The sequence below is a fragment of the Peromyscus eremicus genome, chromosome 6 (assembly GCF_949786415.1).
Source record: "Peromyscus eremicus chromosome 6, PerEre_H2_v1, whole genome shotgun sequence".
Lineage (NCBI taxonomy): Eukaryota > Metazoa > Chordata > Mammalia > Rodentia > Cricetidae > Peromyscus > Peromyscus eremicus.
Genome location: NC_081421.1, coordinates 40,173,296 through 40,196,749, shown reverse-complemented (window position 1 = coordinate 40,196,749; position 23,454 = coordinate 40,173,296). Strand labels below are relative to the sequence as shown.

The 23,454-nt window shown below is 41.8% G+C and overlaps 1 protein-coding gene across 1 annotated transcript; it reads left to right on the top strand.

Moving 5' to 3' along the window:
- Positions 1–55: 55 nt before the first annotated feature.
- C6H3orf33 (chromosome 6 C3orf33 homolog) lies at positions 56–17,579 on the top strand. The gene is made up of 5 exons (XM_059265419.1): positions 56–190; positions 1,597–1,656; positions 3,773–3,920; positions 12,011–12,171; positions 15,690–17,579. Exons 1-5 carry the CDS (start codon positions 77–79, stop codon positions 16,089–16,091), a joined length of 885 nt encoding a protein of 294 aa, XP_059121402.1. The 5' UTR covers positions 56–76; the 3' UTR covers positions 16,092–17,579.
- The last annotated feature ends 5,875 nt before the right edge of the window (positions 17,580–23,454 follow it).

The window sequence follows — 23,454 nt, the reverse complement described above, 5'->3', positions numbered from 1 at the left end:
GGGACCGTGGGAGGCGCAGCGCAGCGCCCCCTGCCGCCCGCGGGAGAAACGAGCACGGCCGGCCGGACGCGGGAACATGGCGCGGCCGCCGGCGAGCCTCGGGTCGCAGGCGCCCGACGGGGACCGCAGGGAGGCCAACATGGTGACGCGAGTGTCGCAGTGGGCGGACAACCACCTGCGCCTTGTCCAGGTGCCACGGCCCGGCGGGGTGGGCTAGCCTGAGCGGGTGCTCGCGGCAGGCCACGAGGAGGACCGGCAGGGAGGCGACATCGCCAGGCCTGCTTCCTTACCGCGAGGCCGGCACGGGGCTGGGGACAGCACAGGAGTGGTCAGTCCGGGGGTAGCTCCTGGTTCGGTACCGCAGGCAGGAGACCCGGGAAGAGCAGGGGAGCCCCTTAGGCCCCCACAGAGCCTTTTTTCCAGGGCTGGGATTCGAACTAGTAAGCATTCTAGTGCTTACCACCGAACTATATCCCCAGGCCTGTTTTGTTTTATTTTTAAATGAAACAAGGGAAGTCACCGAAATTCAATCAAAGAAGAGGTACCTAGACGGCCAGACTAATGCTAGAGAAAACACTGCCAATAAGGTCCTGGTGGTGATGTGGACCAAGAGCGAGGTGCCCCCCCGGGTTGATGGCGGTGATGGTTCTTGTCATGGAGGAGTCGCAGTAAATGACTTATTAGGAAAAGCTGTACAGCTCTTGGACATGCAGACGTGGAGACTGTGATCTCGAAGGTGGTCGTTAGCCCGCAAAGCACAGCTGTAGGTAGATGCTGTTTGAGGCACCTGGGCATAGTTTAGTGTTCGAGGGAAATCAGAACTGGACATAGGCGAGCTGCAGAAATCTGGCTGAAGAGCCCTGGCCTTCACCGACATCTTGGAACAACTACAGACAGCTACAGAAGACTAGAAATGAGGCCTGCAGGATTCTCTGGGGAGTGGAAGGAGGTAGAAACAAAGACTGACAGGGCGTTAGGGAAGACAGGAGGGGAGTGAATTTGGAAGGACCAACAACTTTTCAAAATTCTGCTGAGAATTTGAGGAAGCGGAGCTTTGCAAATGCTTTGCAGCTAGTCAGCATGAGGTCCAAGGCCGTGCCTGCTTCACGTGCCACTGTAGCTCCATCCTTAGAGTAGTCCAGTATCTGCCATGTAGTATTAATGAGTGCCACATAAATACCTGTATTATTACTAATTATGTCAATGTTCAACCGTTTACCCACTATACTTGCCATGGTGCTGTATTTTAAGGTTTTCTACCAAATACATAATTCACCATGGATGCGAGGTTAGAAGTGTTAGGTCAGGCGTGGTGCATCGAAGGAATTCACAGACAAGGTAAAATCCACTCAAATCCCCGTGCAGGCCAGAGTGCTAAGGAAGAACTAGGAAGGAATACTGTAGGAGTGAAACGTCAGTTCTACCCAAGTGGAGACACAGCAAAGTGCTTGGACGAATGGAGCTTCCCTCTGAGGCCTCGGCATTCTTTGAACTATTAGTGATCGTGAGAACAGTCTCCTTCCCCCTTTTGAGTTAGTACGTTCACTGTTGCAAATGATAATTGGTGAGAACTAATCGCTAAGTCTCTTTCTGTAGAACATCAGCACTGGAATGGCCATAGTTGGAATCATGATACTAATAAGAAGTGTTCGACTGGTGAGTCCAAGTGGGAGAGGCAACAGGCGATTTGGTTATTTCCATTTCAGGCAGCTTGCACTCATACTGCAAGGCTTTAAATTGTATTTTAGGATAATAAACATAGTTTAAGATCTTGGCTAAGATTTAGAGCAGTGAATGTATTTTAGAGTCATAAAAACGAGTAGAATTTTATAGTTACTTAAATCGTCTACAGATGATTGGCATAATCCTATTTTTAGAATGCAAAAAAAAAGATTGCATAAAAGATTTAGTTTGTTAGAATAGTATAGTCACTAAACTTGCATTTCAGGTACTGTGGTATATCTCAACTGTTTTTGGTTTACTTTTTGAAAATATTGCTCATAAGAGACAATAACAATTGGATAGCATTCTGAATAGTTCAGAGTTATTTTCCTGACTTCTATTGAACCACTAACCTAAATGCTAAAATTGTGGAGCCTACATGTAAGGAATGAGTTGGAGTAAAGAAAAAGCAAGCAGGTTAATAATTTATAAATTTTGTGTATGCATTTATGCTAGCAGGTCCTAAATTGCTGTTATCTCTAATCACATGATTACGATCCCATGAGCTGTTTTAGCTGCTCCACAGACCATAGCCTTTCAGTAAACAGATCTCAATTTTCTATAAACAAAACAGGATTTCGTTTGGTGTGGTGACTCATACCTATATTCCTGGCAGCTTAGGAAGTTCATAGACAGCCTGGTGTGCTAGTGAGTTCCAGGCTGGCCTGGCCAGGGCTACAGAGAGAGACCTTGTCTCAAAACAAAACTAGGATTAGTCTAGTTTCCTTGTCTGCCTAGGGAGTTGTTGGTACTGATGAAATCTTGTCTTTTAGGCAAAACTGTTTCTTGGGTGTTTTGCAAATAAACTATTATATTTAGTTAGAAATATAAACTCTGATGTGGCTGTTTTTTAGTTATCGAACCTAAATGGTCAGATTATAGAATCATCTATTTAATTTGAAGGGTTACAACTTTCCAGTTTAACCTGGGATGGTTTCTTAGGTAGCATAGAGTGACAGAATGTCAATAATGCTAATTATCATTTATGGCTTTCACTTTGATGAATAGCTGAAAACAAACTTACATAAGTTCTTTATGTATGCCCACACAAACAAAAACTCCAGAGTGGTCTTTCTGAATCCAAGTTGAAAGTAAGTCCTGGGGCTTTGAGATGGCTCCGTGATTAAATGCTCTTGCATAAGCCCTGGAGACCTGAGTTTGATCACTAGAACCCCTGTGAAGGTGGAAAGAGAACATATTCCACAAAGTTTTCCCCTGGCCTCCACATATACAATGTAGCATATACACAAACATACACACTGAATAGAAATTTTCAAAATGAAGTCCTCGTTGAGTCATAACTGGGAGTTTCCCCAGCATTTAGATAAAGCTCTTCTCCCTTGCAGAGAAAATATGCCATAGCATGAAATATTCTTTCCTGGTAAAACAAAGATGTACAGTGTTAGGTAAGGTTCTGAGCTAGCCATGATGGTATGTGATTCTTGACGCATAAAATAGTTGCTAACCTTGGGCACCAAGTAGAAGCTGGGGGTAGAAGTAAATTTCCAATGTTGTCCTACCCCTTCATTTCTTTTTAAAGATTTGCTTTGTTTCCTAAATGATTTTTTTAAATTTTTTAAAAAAAATCTTGCCAGTTAGAAGTCTAATTTAATTCAACACAGCTTTGCTTAGGATTTACATTTAACATCTCTTATATAGTAGCTTGAAATACAAATGAATGAGTAGTAAGCTTTAACTCCCTATAAACATTTTTAAGTAATTTACTATTTTTATATATACATATTTGTGCATGTGAGTTTATGTATACCAGATGCCAGAAGAGGGTGTCAGTTCTCCTGGAACTGGGTGCTGGAAACTGAACCCACATCTACAGCAAGGACATCAAGTGCCCTTAACTGCTGAGCCATCTCTCCAGACTCTATAAAAACTTTTTATTAAATATTAAAGTGTTAATGTTAAACTTTTATTAAATATTAAAGTATTGGAGTTAAAACTTTTCGATGGCTATGTCTACTTGCTAAATGCTTAGATATGTTCACATTTTATTTTCATTTTAAGTGAAAATACATGTTTTTTTGTAAATCAACAGACATCAAAATTTACAACCTCTTCAGATATTCCAGTAGAATTCATAAGAAAGAAAGTTAAACTACGTGGCCGATTACACCGAATAACTGATTGTGGTCTAGAAATTGAACATATTCCTATTGCTTTACCTTTTATATCTTCGTGGAAAAGTAAGTAAGATGCAAGAATTGTAAAACTAGATAGTTATTGTGGTATTTAATAACTAGATCCTCTATAAAGTAGCAAAAATATACTTTCTGATTACTTTCCGTAGTCTATGAAAGTCTGAACCATGGCCTTATTAACACGAAATTATTCAGTTTGCCTCTAGAGTTCTTGTCTTCCTTCTCTCTTTTGTTTAGTTGACTGCCTACTCTTTTGATTTTTCAAGACAGGGTTTCTCTGTGTAGCAGTCCTGGCTGTCCTGGAACTTTCTCTGTAGACCAGGCTGGCCTCCAACTCACTGAGATCCACCTGCCTCTGCCTCCCGAGTGCTGGGATTAAAGGCATGCGCCACCACCGCCCAGTCCTAAGCACTATTTTCAGTGAGGTCATAACACAGTAGAACATAATCTTTTTCATTTGAAGGTAGTTATTAAGTCAATGTGCTTGGTGCTGGAGGCACAGTAGAAGAGTGCTTGCTTCGTGAATATGAGGCCCTGGGTTTCATTCCCAGCACTGTAAAAACAGCCACTCATGTTCCTTTATCCACTCTTAATATCTGGTCTATAAAATACAACTAGACCTTTGTATTTTTTAATCCATAGAACTAATATATAGATCCAAAAAAAAAATTGAGTCTATTCTTTACTCAAAAAGTTTGGTCCAAACAACTGTTGGTCATTGTGTCAGTTAACTGTTCTATTGCTGTGAGGGGACACCGCGACCAAGGCAACTTATAAAAGGAAGCATTCAATTGGAGGGTTGCTTACAGTTTCAGAGCTTTAGTCCATTATCACCACGGGGTGTCATGTCGCATCGGGCAGGCATGATGCTAGAGCAGTAGTTGAGAGCTCACATCTCATTCTTAAGTTGTAGACAGAGAGAGAGAGAGAGAGAGAGAGAGAGAGAGAGAGAGAGAGAGAGAGAGAGAGAGAGAAAGGCCGGACCTGGCATGGACTTCTGAAACCTCAAAGCCCATCCCCAGTGACACACTTCCTCCAACAAGGGCACATTCACTCTGACAAGGCCCCTCCCAAACAGTTCCACTAACTGGGGACCAAGCATTCAAATATATGAGTCTATGGGACCATTCTGATTCAAACCACCACAGTCATAGTTGAGGATGCCTGTGTAGTGGGACATAATAGTATGAAGAACTACACTTTGTTTCTGGTTCTGGTCCATGGTACTTACCAATATCAAAAAAGAGCACAAATTTCCAAAACTCCTTCCTCATGACTTCTGTGATACCCCTCACGATTTTTGGTGTATATAGATGAGAAGGTATAAGCACACCCATGCATATGCATATACAACTTTAAAAAATTATGAAATGGCCAGGCACGGTAGTGCACACCTTTAATCCCAGCACTCAGAGGCAGAGGCAGGTAGATCTCAATGAGTTTGAGGCCGGCCTGGTCTACAGAACAAGTTCCAGGACAGTCAGACCTACATGGAGAAACCCTGTCTTGAAAAAAAATTATGAAATGAAATATTTAGAACCCTTTACATTTTCAACAGTGATTTAGTGAATGCCTGTTCTTTTGCTAGAGTCTTATAACATGAGTCGGGCGGTGGTGGTACACGTCTTTAATCCCAGCACTCAGGAGGCAGAGCTAGGCGAACTCTGTGAGTTCGAGGCCAGCCTGGTCTACAGAGCGAGAGCCAGGAAAGGCACAAAGCTACAAAGAGAAACCCTGTCTCGAAAAACCAAAAAAAAAAAAAAAAGTCTTATAACATGTAGTGGCCATTGAAATAGACATATGCCTGCAATAGTCACAGAACTTGTAGTGTTGCAAGAAAACTACCCTAATCTTTTTTTTTTTTACTTCTGATGTTAAAACACCAATATTTTTGACAAATTATATATTCCAAGGTGTTCCTCCTGTCTTAGGATGCTGTCTATTGGCATGAATTTCCTTGAAGTATTAGAACTATTATAAAAGAACATAACTATTGTTTTATTGTACAACACAGCTATTATGACTATTATGTAATAGCACAGCTTTCACACCTATTATATCATAACACAGCTCTCATGAATGTTATGCTATGACATGGCTGTCATCATGTGCTGGATAGTTTCACGTCAACTTGACGCAAGCTAGAGTTATCTGAAAGGAGGGAACCTCAATTGAGAAAATGCCGCCATAAGATCCAGCTGTAGGGAATTTTCTTAATTAGTGATTGATGGAGGAGGGCCCAGCCCATTGTGGGTGGTGCCATCCCTGGGCTGGCGGTCTTGGGTTTTGTAGGAAGCAGGGTGAACAAGCCCACAGGGAGCAAGCGTGTAAGTACAGTAAGCACACAGCTGTACACTATTATGTCATGACACAGCTATCGTGACTATTATTTCAGAACATGGTTTTCATGACTATTATGTTGTAACATGGATATTATAACTATTATAGCACAGCTACTATTTTTTTTTTTAAGATTTATTTATTTATTATGTATACAGTGTTCTGCCTGCATGTATGCCTGAAGGCCAGAAGATGGCGCCAGATCTCATTACAGATGGTTGTGAGCCATCATGTGGTTGCTGGGAATTGAACTCAGGACCTCTGGAAGGACAGTCAGTGCTCTTAACTTCTGAGCCATCTCTCCAGCCCCTATTGCCACTATTATAACACAGCTATATACTATTATGTTATAACTGTTCTATTATATCCTAACATAGCTATTGAAACTATTGTAACAACTAAGTTTGTTCACAGATATCAGTGTGTTTATCATATGCTTTCCAAAACCTTTAAAACTGTGTATTCCTGGTGGGCACAATGACCCAGGCATTTAACTCCAGCATTCAGTAGGCAGAGTGAAGAGGGTTTCTGTGAGTTTGAGGCCAGCTTCTTCGTCTACAGAGCAAGTCTCTGGGCCAGCCAGGGCTACATAGGGTGAGGCTATTTCAAAACAAACAACAACAAAAAAGAGTTCAGTGGTGAAGCAGATGCCTTGGTGGTGGCATTTATCACCAAGACTGTGTCATTTTGTGTCATTCTCTGATGTCTCCAACTGTCCACATTCTTTCCCTTATCTGACATACTCTCTCCTTTTCCTGATTCTGTGTTCACTGTAAACTCACATGCTACCTTTCTGACAGAGTATGCTTAGCCTGCTCTCTAGAGCTATGGTACTCTTTCCTGCTACCTTCTAGCATCTCTGTGTTGTCCCATTCAATGTGGACTGGCCTTGAAAAAAATGTTTCTGTGCAAGATTATTAAAGGGGACTGGAGAGAAGACTTAGTGGTTTAGAACACTTGTTGCTCTACAGAAGACCTGGGTTCAGTTCCCAGCACTATTGGCATAACAGCTATCATGTTGTTGCAACACAGCTATCATTACTATTAAGTTATAACAGCTGTCAAGACCCTTATGCCATAAAATGGCTGACTACTATGTCAGAACACAGCTGTACCACCTATAACGTCATAACAAAGTTACATGACTTTTATGTCTATGTCATGCAAGATTTATTGAAGGGGACTGAATAGATGACTTAGTGGCTTATTCCTAGCAATTGTCATGATGGTTCACAACTATATATAACTTCAGTTTCAGGGGAGCCAGTTCCCTCTTCTGAACTCCAAGGGTAGGTGCACAGACATACATGCAGGCAAAATATTTATACATATAAAATAAATCTTAAAACTTTTCTAAGATTTATTGAGGAACTAGAAAGGCAAAAAGTTTCATATCACAGAAACAAAGCTAAAAATAGAGATTTGAAGTCATGGGCAGGCACGATGGCTTAGCAGGTTAAGCCGCTTGCTACCAAGCCTGATTAGTTGAGTGCCATCAAGGACCCGCATAGTAGAAGAGAAGCCACTCCACAAGTTATCCTCTGACCCCCATGTGCATGGACTCCATGTTTATGTACACACATAAACACATATAAAAATAAATATAATAACCAAACAGTTGAGGGCTGGTGAGTTAACTCAGCATGTAAAGGTATTGCCACCAAGACTGGGGACCTGACTTTCTTTTTTTTTTTTTTAAATATTTTTATTTTATAATTAATGTAATTTTACGTATCAATCATGGATTCCTCTGTCCTCGCTCCTCCCACCCCCTACCTTCTCCCCCAATACACCCCCCCCCATTCTCACCTCCTCCAAGGCAAAGTCTCACCTGGGGAGTCAGCCCAGCCTGGTAGATTCAGTTGAGGCAGGTCCGGTCCCCTCCTCCCTACACCAAGGCTGAGCAAAGTGTCTCAGCATAGGCCCCAGGCTCCAAAAAGCCAGCTCATGCACCAAGGACAGGTCCCAGTCCCACTGCCTGGGGGTCTCCTAAACAGTTCGAGCTCATCAACTGTCTCACTTATCCAGAGGGCCTGGTCCAGTTCCATGGGGGCTCCTCAGCTATTGGTTCACAGTTCATGTGTTTCCGCTAGTTTGGCTATTTGTCCCTGTGCTTTTTCTAGTCATGGGAAGACCTAATTTTCATCCCTGAGATCACATGACAGAGGGAAAGAATTAACTCCCACATGTTGTCCTCTGATGTCTACATGTGTGCTGTGGCAATGTATATACATGCTCACACACACTATAACATGTAATACTATTGGTGAAATTATTAAAGCCACTTCACGTAGTTAAAAGGAGATTTATTTAATGGTGTAACTTACAAATTAAGGGATAGGTAGGTCGCGGGGTCTGGGGAAGGTGTATTGCAGTCCAGCGGTGTTCTCTGGAGCTCTGCTTGGCCCACCTCCACCGTCCAGGGTCCCGGAACAGAGAGAGCACTCGCTCATCCAGATCTCAGGTCTCCAGGTGCCTCCCTTGGCCCCGCCTTGTAGGCGTGACAGTTGCCGAAGTCTCAATGGGGTTTGGAACTTCCAGAGCAAAGCTGGAATGGCTACCCACTACATAATACTTTTTTAAATTTAGAAATATGTTTTTTTAATTGTTTTGAGACAAATTTTTACTATATAGGTCTGGCTGGTCTTGAAATCATTATGTGCACCAAGGTGAACTGAAACTTGTGACAATCCTGCCTCTACTTCCCCAGTGCTGGGTTGTAGGCAGTGGACCACCATATCCAGCCAGAAATCACAGTAACACAGTTTGAAAGTAACATTTGCATTCCAAGAATAGTCAAAGGTTTTGGTGAAAATCTATGATTTTCTCCTACTTATACATTTGTTATGGATGGTTTACTAAAGCATAGTGACTTTATTCTTATTGACCATATTATACTTTGAGTGTTCAATAGGAAATTTCCCCATTTTAAAAAGAACCCAGTATCCTTTATTCTGTGAAGAATTGGGACATTACAGTCATCTAATTCTTAAAACTTACAGTTTTTGAGACAGAGTCTTGCCATATAGCCCAGGCTGGCCTTGAACTGGTTATGCTCTTGGCTCTGCCTCGTGAATTTTGGGATTATAGGCTTGTGCTACATTCCCCACAGCATCATCTAACCTGTGTTGTGTGTTCTGTCTTAATCTAATTGCATATTAGCTTTATCACACAATTTTTGCTAAGGGCACAATCCTCCAACTTACTGATGCTTCTCTGCCTGAAACTCAGGGACAAGTTTTAAGAAACCCAAGTCTGAAGGAAAATGTTTACTGTTGACAGCCTAACCAAGTTTTAGAATATTTTTTATTTAAAAAAACAAAACACCTCATTGCTAGGTGTAGTGATGCATGCCTTTAATCCCAGCACTCAGGAGCCAGAGGCAAGAGAATCTCTTTAAGTTTGAGGCCAGCTTGTTCTACATAGAGTGGTCTAGGCTGGCCAGCGCTACACAGTGAGACCTTTTCTAAAAAATGTTTTTAAGGGGCTGGAGAGATGGCTCAGTGGTTAAAGAGCACTGACTGCTCTTCCAGAGGATCTGGGTTCAATTCCCAACAGCTCATGGCAGACCCACATGGCAGTCTATAACTCCAAGATCTGACACCCTCACACAGACATACATGCACACGAAGCACTAATGCACATAAAATAAATATAAATAAAAATAAAAGAAAAAAATGTTTTAAAATTACACTTTAAATTTTGTGTTTGTTTCTGTGTGTGTGTGTGTGTGTGTGTGTGTGTGTGTGTGATGTGTGATGTGTGCATGTGAGTGTGGGCAAGCATGTGTCACAGAGCACATGTGGAAGTCAGAAGACAACTTTCAAGAGTTGGATCTCTCTTTTCTTTTTTCCTTCCTTTCTTGCTTGTTTCTTCTCTTTGTTTGTTTGTTGAGACAGGATTTCTCTGTGTAGTCCTGGCTGTCCTGGAACTCACTCTGTAGACCAGGCTGGCCTTAAACTCTTAGAGATTCTGCCTGTCTCTGTCTTTCTAGTGCTGAGATTAAAGGTGTGTGCTGCCACCACCTGGCTGGTTCTGGAAATAGAACTCAGGTCGTCAGACTCATGGCAAGCACTTTTCCTGGCTGCCTTGGTTGCTTTACATGTTTTTGAGACAAAAATACCTGACCAAAGAAACTTAAAGGAAAGCTGGGTGGTGGTGGCGCATACCTTTAATCCTAGCATTCGGGAGGCAGAGCCAGGCTGATTGAAGCCAGCCTGGTCTACAGAGTGAGATCCAGGACAGGCACCAAAACTACACAGAGAAACCCTGTCTTAAAAAAAACAAAATAAAGCCGGGCGGTGGTGGCGCACGCCTTTAATCCCAGCACTCGGGAGGCAGAGCCAGGCGGATCTCTGTGAGTTCGAGGCCAGCCTGGGCTACCAAGTGAGTCCCAGGAAAGGCGCAAAGCTACACAGAGAAACCCTGTCTCGAAAAACCAAAAAAAAAAAAAAAAAAAAAAGAAAGAAAAAAAAGAAAGAAAGAAAGAAAAACTTAGAGGAGAAAGGTTTTATTTTGGCTTACAGTTCCAATGGGATACAGTCCATCATGATGTGGAAGGCATGGCAGCCGAGGCATGACACTAGCCAGTCACATTGCATCAGCTATCAAAAAGTGAGACCCAGCTTTAAAACCTCAAGGCCCAACTGGTCTTGGTGACACACGCCTTTAATCCCAGCACTCAGCAGCAGAAGCAAGTGGATCTCTGTGAGTTTGAGGCCAGCCTGGTCTACCCATTGAGTTCCAGGATAGTCAGGACTACATAGAGAAAAGAGATCCTGTCTCCAACAAACAAGCTTCGAGGCCCTCTCCTAGTTATATAGTCTTCCAGCAAGTCTCTACACTCTAAAGGTTCCACAACTGTCATCAAGTCTTCAAACACATGATCCTATGGGAGACATTTCATGTTCAAACCATAGCATTCCACCACTGGCCCTCATGGGCTTGTGACTATTTCATGATGCAACAGTTTTTAATAGTTCGGAAATTCAAAGTCTCTTCTAAGATGTCAGTCATTTTTTAAATGTGACCTGTAAAAATCAAAAAACAAATTACAAGCTGGGCCTGGTGGCACATGTCTTTAATCTCAGCACTCAGGAGGCAAAAACAGGTTGGTGTTTATTTGTGCGATGGTTTGAATAAAAATGGCCCCCATAGGTCCATAGGGAGTGACACTATTAGGAGATGTGGCCTTGTAGAAGTAGGTGTGGCTTGGTTGGAGGAAATGTGTTACTAGGAAGTGGGCTTTGAGGTCTCAGTGTGTTTCAGTTCTCTTCCTGCTGCCTGCCAATCCAGATGTATAACTCTCAGCTACCTCTCCAGCACCCTGTCTGCCTGTGTACCACCATGTCAGGAATGACAAGACAATTATGGACTAAACTTTTGAAACTGTAAGCCAGCCCCAATTAAATGTTTTCTTTATAAGAATTTCTGTGGTCATGGTGTATCTTTACAGCAATATAACCCTAACTAAGACATTTTTCTTTCTTTCTTTCTTTGTTTTAAGACAGACAATCCTGGCTGGTCCTTATGTAGACCAAGCTGGCTTCGAACTCACAGAGATCCACCTGGCTCTGCTTCCTGAGTGTTGGAATTAAACGCTACCACGTCTGGCTTGTACTTGTATTATTTTAAAAGAAAATTTAATAAAAATAAGTAGTCTTAAATTTAGAGCTTGGGTATTTATAAATAAGTATTTATAAATAATGTGTGTTAGGGGCTCGGAGGCAAATGACTTTGGACTTGGCTTTGCGGTCTGCCTTGAAGCTAAACTGCTTTCTACATTACTTTCTTAGAGGAGCCATGTGGGCTTTTGCTGGTTAAGCTGGCTGGAGTAGAACTCACTGAAACCGGTAAGATCTGGTTACAGAAAGAGCTCAAACCTTCCCAGCTGCTGTGGTTCCAGCTTCTTGGAAAGGAGAATTCAGCACTCTTCTGCTACCTTTTAGTGAACAAGGTAAGTAGTGTGAAGAAATAACTGACCATGTTGTGTTCTTATAAGCAAACACTTATTTAATTTAGCATTTTGAATATATAATGAACTTTTCAAACTGATAATCATGGTTATGTGTAGAGAACAAGGTGTTTCATATATAAACTTCTTCCTTTTTTTTTTTTTTTTTTTTTTTTCAAGACAGGGTTTCTCTATGTAGCTCTGCCTATCCTGGAACTCGCTCTGTAGACCAGGCCATCCTCAAACTTACAGAGATCCACCTGCCTCTGCCTCGCAAGTGCTGGAATTGAAGGCGTGTGCCACCACTGACTGGCGCTATATAAGTTTCATTGTAAAATTGTGCATGTTTATATCAAATAGGATCTAAAGGGGTTGGAGAGATGGCTCAAGCAATTAAGAGCTCTTGCTGCTCTTCCAGAGGACCTGGGTTCAGTTCCCAGCACCTGCTTTAGGCAGTTCACACCACCTATAACTCCAGTTCCAATCCTCTCTTCTAGCCTCCCTGGGCACTGCACTCATGAACATAGACACATACATATACACATAATTTAAAAAATAAAAACCTAAGGCCTGGAGATGGCTGGGGAAATGGCTGAGGGGTTAAGAGCTCATATTGCTCTTGCAAAGGACATGAGTTTGATTCCTGGCACCCAAATCAAGCTTATGACAAGCACCTGTAACTCCAGCTCTGGGGGATCAGGATTCACAGGCACATGGGTCTGGAGGGATGGCTCGGTGGTAGAGAACACTTACTGCTCTTGTAGAAAACTTGTGTTTGGTTCCCAGCACCCACATGGCAACTTACAAAGGTCTGTAACTGGAGTTCCAGGGATCCAGTGTCCTCTTCTGGCCTGTGAAGGCACCAGACACACATGAGGATCATGTACATACATGCAAGCAAACATTTGTACACATAAAATAAAAATAAATGTTGATAAAATAATAAAAACGGCCAGGAGGTGGTGGTGCACGCCTGTAATCCCAGCACTCGGGAGTCAGAAGCAGGTAGATCTCTGTGAGTTCAAGGCCAACCTGGTCTACATAGTAAGTTCCAGGACAGCCAGGGCTGTTACACAGATAAACCCTGTCTCAAAAAGACCAAAATAATAATAATAATAATAATAATAATAATAATAATAATAATAATAAAGATATAAAAAGAGGGCTGGAGAGATGGCTCAGAGGTTAAGAGCACTGACTGCTCTTCCAGAGGTCCTGAGTTCAATTCCCAGCAACCACATGGTGGCTCACAACCATCTGTAATGAGATCTGGTGCCCTCTTCTGGCCTGCAGTCATACATGCTGTATACATAATAAATAAATTAAAAAAAAAAAAAAAAAAAAAAAAAAAGATATAAAAAGAAAGTTACAAAGAAAGGAAAAAACTTTCAAATTATTAGTGATTTTGGCTATTACTAAATAGAGGATTATCCCTATACATTTACATATGCATGAATATATTATATTACATTGTTACTAGAAATCATTTGGGGAGTGAGGCTTGGCAACTGGAGGTTACAACGAACAAGGATGTTTTCTAAAGATAAACATCGCTCCGTCTGCTCCAATATCCTGTGTGTTCACACTCAGAAGCTGTAAAAGTAAATGTCATGGTCATGTTACTTCATGCATACAGAAAACCATCCCCTGGGGTTGATGTTCTCATTTACAGGTGGGACTATAAAGGATGATAATTGCCTTAACTAGACTAACCAAAGGAAGAGTTCGTCCTGGCTCAAAAACACCTTCATTCCTCGTCCTGACATTGTTTTCTAGGTGAACAAACTATACTGTGCACAGAATGTGAATCAGTTACTTCTCCTGCTTGAATTCTACTAATGTGTGAGACTGAAATTTAGTTGTTTTGGTTTGGCTCAAGGAAATGAGCTTATAAAATGTTTTAAACTGAGACAAATATAATAAACCTTTCATGAACCAAAATTTACTGTATCCAGAGAAAGAATGTTTTCTCTTTAATTTTCTTTCCAAGTCTTTAAAAAAAAAATTACTTTGTTTTATAGACTCTTAGAAAGTATTAGCTCATTTAAGCCTAGAATTTTAACATTTTTAGATTAATTTCACATTAATTGCAATTTACTTTTTGAAAAGGTGTATGTTGTTATGTGTGTGAATTTGTGTTTGTGCATGTGTCTGCTTGAGATTATGTGCGTGTGTGTGTGTGTGTGTGTGTGTGTGTGTGTGTGTGTGTGTGATTTACTTCAAAATGAAGCTATCAATACTTGGTTTTAATTACTTTTGTTAGATTAAAACAGTATCTGCTTTATTCCTATGATAAAATGAACATATGAACCACACACACAAAATAAATGACCCTATGGAGAGGGTCATTTATTGATTTCATTACAAATGGAATATTCCAGAAGTGAAAGTTTCAAGGTAGTCAAAGATTATTTGGACTAGGTGTTTTTAAAATGTACACCCCTGGGTTTAGAGAAATTGCTCAACAGTTAGGAGCAATGGCTACTGTTCTAGAGGACCCAGCGCTCAAATAGTGGCGTACAACTGTAACTCTAGTTCGAGGGGATCCAATGTCCTCTCCCAGCCTTTGCAGGCACTAGGCATGAGAGTGATGCACAGGTATACACATAAGGGCAAAACACCCATACACATTAAACAACAACAACAAAACTACCTGCCAGAGCCCCCCAAACCCTGTGGCTTTTAACTTAACATTGTAATGCTGTTCGGTTTCTTGTGACTTGTTTTGCTATGGGCTCTCATTGTACAAATCTTGTCTTCTGTTTTCCCTCTAACACAGCCAAGAGAGTGAATAGCACATTTTATAGTTTACAATTTCAGTGCTTCTTTGGGTTAGAGGTCAATGAGAGTCAGTTGCCTTTGAGCAAGTCTTGTGTGTGTATTATATCAAAAAATAAAATTCTTCAATTTAGCAATAGCTGTTTTAGGCTCTTCAACCCCTCTGTTGTTGTTTTGTTGGTTTGTTTTGTTACTTACTTTGCGTGTGTGGTTTATATGTGTATATAGGTGTTATATAGGTTATATAGGTGTTATATAGACACTTGTGTGTGCATGTGTGGAGGCCAGAGGTTCATGTCAGGTGTCTTCCTCAGTTCCCATGCATCTTCTCTTCTCTTTCTGAACCTAGAGATCGCCTACTCAGCTAGGCAGGCCGGCCAGTGAGCGCCAGGGATTCACCTGTCTCTGCCTCCCCAGCACTGGGATTATGAGCCTTTGTATGGATGCTGCATATCTCCAAGCCCCTGTTTTATTGTTGTTACTGTTTTGTTTGAGACAGTGTCCCATTTTGTAATTCAGTCTGGCCTTGAGTAAGAAAGTAATCCTCCTGCCTTAGCCTCATAAACGCTCGAATTACAAGCATGTGCCACTAATATAATCAATCCTCTTCAATCTGAAGGCCTTTGTGTTATACATTTTTTGCTGTTCTCTAAAATGATAAAACTGCTGAATTTTAAGGTAAATAAGATATTATGGGTATAATAATAATTTATTAAATAATTGGTTTCTTTCTTTTTATTCAGGGTGGATATTTTAATGTGAATCTGAATGAGGAAATTTTGAGAAGAGGCTTGGGCAAAACCGTTCTTGTTGAAGGGCTAAATTATGACTCAAAAACACACTGGGAAGTCCACAGAAACTTACTTAAAGCTGAATTGACAGCCTTAAAGAAAGGAGAAGGAATATGGAAGGAAGAATCTGAAAAAGAAAGTTATTTTGAAAAATTCAAAGATTCCTGGAGAGAAAGATGGAAAAAGGACAATTGTTTAAAAACAACCAGACCAGATTTCAACTTGACCAAAGAAAGTTATTCTGACAGGTTTCGGAGGGCTTATGGAAGCTGGAAGGACAACATGGGCAACTTCTCTTTAGTTTTGAAACTCAGAGAACTTGTGAGCCGCTTACACTTTTGGAGGAAAGGATGAAGCATCCTTCAGGTCTAGAGGTGACCTCTGAAGAGTGAAATGCATGGACCACTTTTTGTTGAGTCAAAATGGAAATTCCTTCAGGTGACCAAAATTCTAGTCTAGTTGTCCTTAAATATTAAAGACATTGTTAATATCAAAATCAATTTGAAAGACTTACAATCAATGTACTATACTTTCAGGGAAAATGACACACTATAGAAAGTTACCTGGTAGGAAGAGATATATATATATCGCTATTCTCCCTCCCTGCCCCCTAGTGCTAGGGATTGAACTCATGGCCTCATGCCCTCTGGACTACCTAGCACACCGCTTCTGAGCTACATTGACAGCCCTGTATTGTTAATATCTCAAGAGAAAATTTAAGGGGCTGGAGAAATGGCTCAGTGGTTAAGAGCACTGACTGCTTTCCCAGAGGACCCGGGTTCAATTCCCAGCACCCACACGGCAGCTCACAACTGTCTGTAACTCTAATTCCAGGGCATCCAATACCCTCACATAGACATACAGGCAGGCAAAAACACTAACACACATAAAAACTAAAAACTAAAAAAAAAAATTTTAAAAAGAGAAAATTTATGTGTTGACTATTAAATTAGTTATTTTGGGCAGCCAGATTTAATATTTGTTTTTCAATTTCATCAACTTTATAATAAAATAATTTTTCAAATGTTTTCTTTCTGAAGCCACACTTTTCCTCCCAGCATCTTTCTAGCTGCTAGTGAGATTGGGCCAGTGCCACAAGAGGTGTGGACACCATTCTTGGTAATAAAGATAGCTAACATCTCCCTGTTGTTAGATGAGAGGGTTGCCCTTAAGACAAAGGATGAGGGTAGCAGCACAGAGCACAGGAAGAAAGGATCTTTGGGACAGAACCCTGATTTAGAGAGTAAACTGCCCTGATAGAAAGCCAGTTTGGAGTTGGGCATGGTGGCACATACCTGTAATCCCAGCACTCAGTAAGTAGAGACTGGAAGATAAGGAATTCAAGACCAGTTTGGGTTAATATGAGCTTTTATATAAAAATAAAAAACAAAACAACTAAAGCGAAAAAGCCCCCCAACCACTTTAATGTATGTACTAAAATCTTCCTTACAATGTAATCCTCTTTCACGAAGCCAACAATGTTTTGCTAACTGTCGGACCGTGGTCTAGGAATAGAGTCGTGCAAGAGGAATTCTGAGTGCTTGTGAGAAAACTCCAAGAAAACAGGACAAGAGTCTTGTGACTATAGTTTCTTAAAAAATACAGAACTGTTCTTGGAATGTGATTTCATGCCCCTCCCAGGTGTAGCAGATAGGAGTGAGTTGGCATCAGATTATTCGTTACAGCTGGCTATGGTTATTTATTCATATGCCTCTATGGAAAAACATGGTTTTGCCACGTTTGGTTTGTCCTTGTGATTGTAAACTTGACTTATGTGACTCCTCTTAGCCCTCAGAGTATTAATTGTCTGCTGCTCTGAATAAAGTTGGCCATTGCATGAGACTTTAGTCCGCCTCATTTTTAGTTCCTGTTCTCCCAGGTTCACACAGCCAATTAGAGTAGTAAACAGCTAACATCCTCAAAAAATCTGAATAAGGAAGGAATTTTGTTGTTGTTGTTGTTGTTGTTGTTGTTTAGACAGAGTCTCGTTACCATAGCCTTGGCTGGCCTGGATCTCACTGTAGACCAAGCTAGCTTTGAGCTCATAGAGATCCACTTGCCTCTGCCTCCTAAGTGAGATCATGCACATCTAAGAAGGATTTAAAAAAAAAAAATGAATTGTGATACCAAGAAAAGTCAGACTTAGCGGGCCCAGAGAATTGGCTTCAGTTAGAATGCATATAGAAGTCTGTCTTGGTTACTTTCTATTGCCTGGACAATATACCATAACTAAGATAACTTATCAAAGAAGACACTCAATTTGGGGCTCATGGTTCTAGGGGAGTAGAGTGCACGGGCATCATGGCAGGGAACATCAGTCATGGTCCTGGAGCAGTAGCAGAGAGCTTATATCTGATGCACAAGCACAAGGCAGAGAACTAAGTGTGAATGGCATGGACTTGTCAAACCTCAAAGCCCACCCCCAGTGACACACCTCCTCCAACAAGGCCACACCTCCTAATCCTTCCCAAACAGTTCCACCAACTGGGGACCAAGTGTTCAAACATATGAGTCTATGATAAAATGAACATATGAACTACACACACGTTTCAGCCATCACACTGTTGCCTTTCCAGCTATGCCACACGAAGAGGAGGCTTCGCATGTCTTTTACCCAGGCTAACCTCCCCTTGATACAGGACAAGTATGGACAAATGAGCAGGAAGACCCCTGAATGGTCTCCATTGGCTGACTTCTTATTCTGCACCTAGTAGTAACACCTTGAAGGGCTTGTCTCTAGTGGAGAAATTCCTTTGGCTGGCAGTTTTCTTTTGGATTCACATCTGCTTTATTGGCTTTATGACTGGTTTATGTTATAGACTAGTTTGTTTGATGGTACAAGATCAAGATATACTGGATTACCTCAGATAAGTTGGATCTTTGTCTCTGGGGTTAGTTATAAAAGAAAGGTCATTTGGAAAAAGCCCAGATTTCTGGACACAGCTCAGTTTCTTTGGCTTTTATTACTTGTTTCTGTTGTGACTCAAAACATGACATCCCCAAATAGGGTGCCTACACATGCTCAATATTTTAAGATGAGAGAAGTTCAAAACAAAACAACAGCAAAAATGCAAACTGCAGAAAGGGGAGGGGGTCAATCTCTGACCTCCTCTGGCCTAAATTTCCTGATAGCAGATCCAAAGATTCTCATTCAGAAACAGTTAAATGGACCTATCTCCCCTAGGGGGTTGGGCAGGTGTTGAGCATTTCTATAAAACATCATTAAACATTCAAAATCAATATTGCTATAATTTATTAGGATTTATTATTACTATTTTAAATTATGTTTATGTGTGTCTGTGGGTATGGGTATGTGCACATGTGGGGTGTCATGGAGGCATCAGATTCCCCTAGAGATGGAGTTATAGGCAGCTGTGAGCTGCCTAACATGGGTGCTATGAATCTAACTCTGCAAGAACAGTGTGTGCTCTTAACTACTGAGCTATCTCTCCAGCTCCAGTCTTACTATTCTTATGGGAAGTGTTTTTTTTTTAATGCTAATTTTTCTGTAAATAAGCAAAAACGTTGGGGAAGAGGGTGATTGGACACCTTCCTGTTGTTCTGGCTTCCTTGTAAAAAGTTCTTCCTAAATAGTCTGCTGGATTGCCCAAATGCTAGTATGAACCACTTCAGGCACTCCACAGATTCCTTGAGGATGTCAGCTCCAGAAGGGGTGGTTCAAACAGTCATTTAATGATAGTTACTTTTGCTAAAAAGCATTGACTGCTCACCTGGATACACAAAACAACACAAAGCTTCATGAAACCTGACCTCTACCTTCCTTTTGTCTGCCTCCTTTATGGTGGGTCATCTGCTTACCCTTTCCCGTCATTATATGAATCATTCAAGGACTGTTTGTCTAACCTATCTCATCCACCTTTAAGGCAGAAGGGACAGAGATAAGTCACTGTTTGAAATCTGTAGTTATCTTAGATGCCAAAAAGAGAAAAACCTCATGGGAAAGATCCAGCCCCCCACCCCCACCCCATGATGGCAATGATGCATGAGGGTGATGACCCTGTAGCAGACATAGTCATCTACTGAAGATCACTTCCTTCTCTCAATCAATAAGAACTACTTTGGACCACCGTGCAGACAGCTGAGGCAATAACAAGTGGGACCACACCTTGATCGGGACTCTTTAATTATACATAGCTCTTGCCCTCAATTTAAGCCAAAAGCTCTTGCTGGGTGTTGTGGCATATGCCTTTAATCCTGGCAGAAAAGTTTCTGTCAGTACCCTGAAGACAGACATGGGTCATTAGACTTCTTTATCTATTCTTTGCAACATGGCTGCCCTGGATACATCTCATCTCTTGGCTTTTTCTCATTGCTCAGCTCTTCATAAGGCATACTGAGGATGAGTGGCTGCCTGAACCTAACCTGTTCCAATCACCAGAGCCCGGGCTTTGACCCTCAAAACTCAGGTTACATGGCTTCTGCTATGACTATTTCCAACAGCTTGTGCTGGACTTTGCAACCGTTTCCACACAGGCCAGAGGGGAGCATTTTCCCTAGAGGGAACAGTATTTCACTTTCCTAATGAAGGAACAGTATGCTATCCCCTGGTTTGTATAATTAAGTTCAGTAAAAGGCATCTCTGATATGGTGGGTTTTTTTTTTTTTTGAGACAATTTCTCTGTGTAACAATCCTGGCTGTCCTAGAACTCACTCTGTAGACCAGGCTGGCCTCAAACTCACAGAGATTCACCTGTCTCTGCTTCCCAAGTGCTGTGATCAAAGGTGTGTGCCACCACCACCCGGCTAAATGGTGGGTTTTTTGTTGTTTGTTTTTGTTTTGCTTTAGTTGAGTAGGATGAAGTAGGTGGTAGTGTGCAGTAACAATAGAGACAGTGCCAGCGTCTCAGAGGACTTGTGGACTAGAGTGCAGCAAGCTGAAACGGTGGCAGCACAGAACCGTGGAATCTGCTGACAGCCTTGACATCACCCAGGTCCACCTGGAAGAATCAGCAGTTGAGAATCAGTGGTGACAGCCAAAGCCAGAGCCAACAACAGAGCAGTGGCTGAGACAGTGGCAGCAGGACCTGTGATTTCAATGACAATATAGAAGCAGCAGCAGACTTTGAGAACCAGGGATCAGCCAGGCAGTAGTGGTGCACGATGTTAATCCCAGCACTCGGGAGGCAGAGGCAGGCGGATCTCTGTGAGTTCGAGGCCAGCCTGGTCTACAGGTGAGATCCAGGACAGCCAGGGCCTCACAGAGAAACCTTGTCTCAAAAAACAAACAAACAAACAAACAAACAAACAACAAACAAACAACAAACAAAAAGAACCAGGAATCAGCAGGGTATGTGTGTGCGCATGCCTTTAATCACAGTGCTCAGGAGACAAAGGCAGGTGGATCTCTGAGTTTGAGGCCAGCCTGGTCTACAAAGCAAGTTGTAGGACAACCAGCTACACAGAGAAACCCTGTACCCCCAAACAGAAACAAAAACAATAGCAACAACAATAAAAACTGAAGAGCCAGGGATCTCAGGAGCAGTAATACTAGTAGCTGTTAAGGACTGGGAAAGTCCAGCTTCCTAGATGACACACGAGCTGTCACCTTTGTCACTGTGGGTTCCCCAGCACTAGGCAAGGGAACTGTCCAATAAGGTGTCACCTGCTGTTGCTCCTCACTGTCTGCTGCTGTTTGCTTCTCACTGTTAATCAGAAGCCGAGGGCTACAAAATCTTCTAAGATCAGCACCCAAAAAAGAGCTGCCGCTTGTCTGTTCACCATTCCTATCTAGGTAGAGGAAAGGACCCTAGCCAGCTGATTGGTAAGGATTCCAGGGGGTCTTACCCTATATGCAGAGGGCAAGAAGCATCTGAGCAAACAGTTCTGGCTAATCCCCTATCCCACCATACACACATTTTCTTACCATTAGATCGTGATACCCTTTGCCTCTGAATAAAAAGCAATGTTTTTTGGGGCTGGAGAGATGGCTCGGAGGTTGGGAGCACTGGCTGCTCTTCCGGAGGTCCTGAGTTCGGTTCCCAGCAACCACATGGTGGCTCACGGCCATCTGTAGTGGGATCTGGTGCCTCTTCTGGCCTGCAGTCACATATGCTATATACATAATAAATAAATAAATAAATAAATAAATAAATAAATAAATAAATAAATAAATAAATATTTTTTTAAAAAAAAGCAATGTTTTAAAATGAAGATTCCCAGAGTTATAAATTCCCATTTCTGAAGGCTCCCATGTCATGTAACATATCAAACCTGTTGCACTTTTCGCTTATAATGAGTCTTATTATCACAGGTGTTAGCCATGAATGTGAGGGAAGATGCTTTTTTATTTGCCTGTTTTGCTGTTTGTTTTGTGTTGATTAGATTAGGCTGGCCTCAAACATGGAAAAGGCATCCAACTGCCTCTGCCTCCCAAAGTTCTGGAATGAAAGGCACAGATCACCGTGTCCAATTGTTGGCTCGCTTTTTGAGACAGGAGCTCATGTAGTACAGATTGGAACTTGCTAAGCAGCATCACACAAGGAGGGCTTTTGGTGAGGTTTTCTTCTGGGAAGGCAGGAAGGCCTTAAGCCGTTAATCGTATTGTAATTCTTGTTTCTCAACTGGTAAAAGGACTTCAACCAGACTCTGGGGTGAAGAGCAACTTTCTCCTCCCATAATTTAACCTGAATCTGTCTATCCTGCTTTATCAAGACTGTCTCAAAACAAAAAAACAAAAAAAACCCCAAACAACAAACAACCCCCAAAAAAACAAAAAAGAAAGAAGGAAGGAAGGAAGGAAGGAAGGAAGGAAGGAAGGAAGGAAGGAAGGAAGAAGAAAAGGAACCCACAGTACTGCTCACCACAGAATACACTGCCCCTGTGATTGGTAATGTCAAAGCCACACAAATCTGAAGCTGGGGAGAAGAAAGGCCTGTGGTCGCTCAGTCATATGACCATCTTGGGACTTCTCTAACCACATCAGTGGAAAGGGCCTTACACAGAAGTCCAATTCTGGAAGGATGAATCTTTCACACTACGTCTGAAGAGATGTGGAGTTGAGAGTATTTTTCTGCTAATGTTTATGTGGCATTTGATGTAGGGTTTTTAGAGATGGGAGTCTCATTATGTAGCCCGGGCTAGCTTCAAACTCATATGATCCTTCCTTTGCCTCCCAGATTCTAGGCTGAGAAGGAAAACCCACAACCAGGGTCTCCTTAGAGCAGTGGTTCTCAACTTGTGAGTCGTGCCCTCTTTGGCAAATCTCTATCTCCAAAAGCATTTCCATTGTGATTCATAACAGTAGCAAAATTACAGTTCTGAAGTAGCAACAAAAATAATTTTACGGTTAGGGGGTCACCACAACACAAGGAACTGTATTGAAGGGTCACACCAATAGGAAGGTTGAGAACCACTGCTTTAGAGTCCGTTTCCTGCCATTGTTTAAAACCCATGGTAAGTTGTGGAACAAGAAACTGAAACTCTGAGAAGCCCAGGCCGGTGCCTTCACATGCTCTGTCCTTTTCTTGAGAACCTTTCTTCCTATTTTAAATAAAACCTCAACTCTGCCTCATACTGACTAGTCCTGGAATTCTTTTTTCTGTGCTGAAGTCACACATCCTGGCTCTGCCTGAATTGGACACCCTAAAAGGTGTCCTAAAATGCTGGGGTGACTGTAGAGCTGTTCCTGGGTGCTCTAACCCCTGACATTGGTAGGTAGTCCAGGCTGGCTTTGAGTTTATGATCTGGTATAAGAAAA

What these genes read in the sequence shown, in the direction of transcription:
- C6H3orf33 (XM_059265419.1), top strand. Translation starts at nt 77, where the DNA reads ATGGCGCGGCCGCCGGCGAGCCTCGGGTCGCAGGCGCCCGACGGGGAC. An exon ending in TAATAAGAAGTGTTCGACTG is followed by an intron (nt 1,657 to 3,772) that starts GTGAGTCCAAGT and finishes GTAAATCAACAG; the next exon opens with ACATCAAAATTTACAACCTC. An exon ending in GCTACCTTTTAGTGAACAAG is followed by an intron (nt 12,172 to 15,689) that starts GTAAGTAGTGTG and finishes CTTTTTATTCAG; the next exon opens with GGTGGATATTTTAATGTGAA.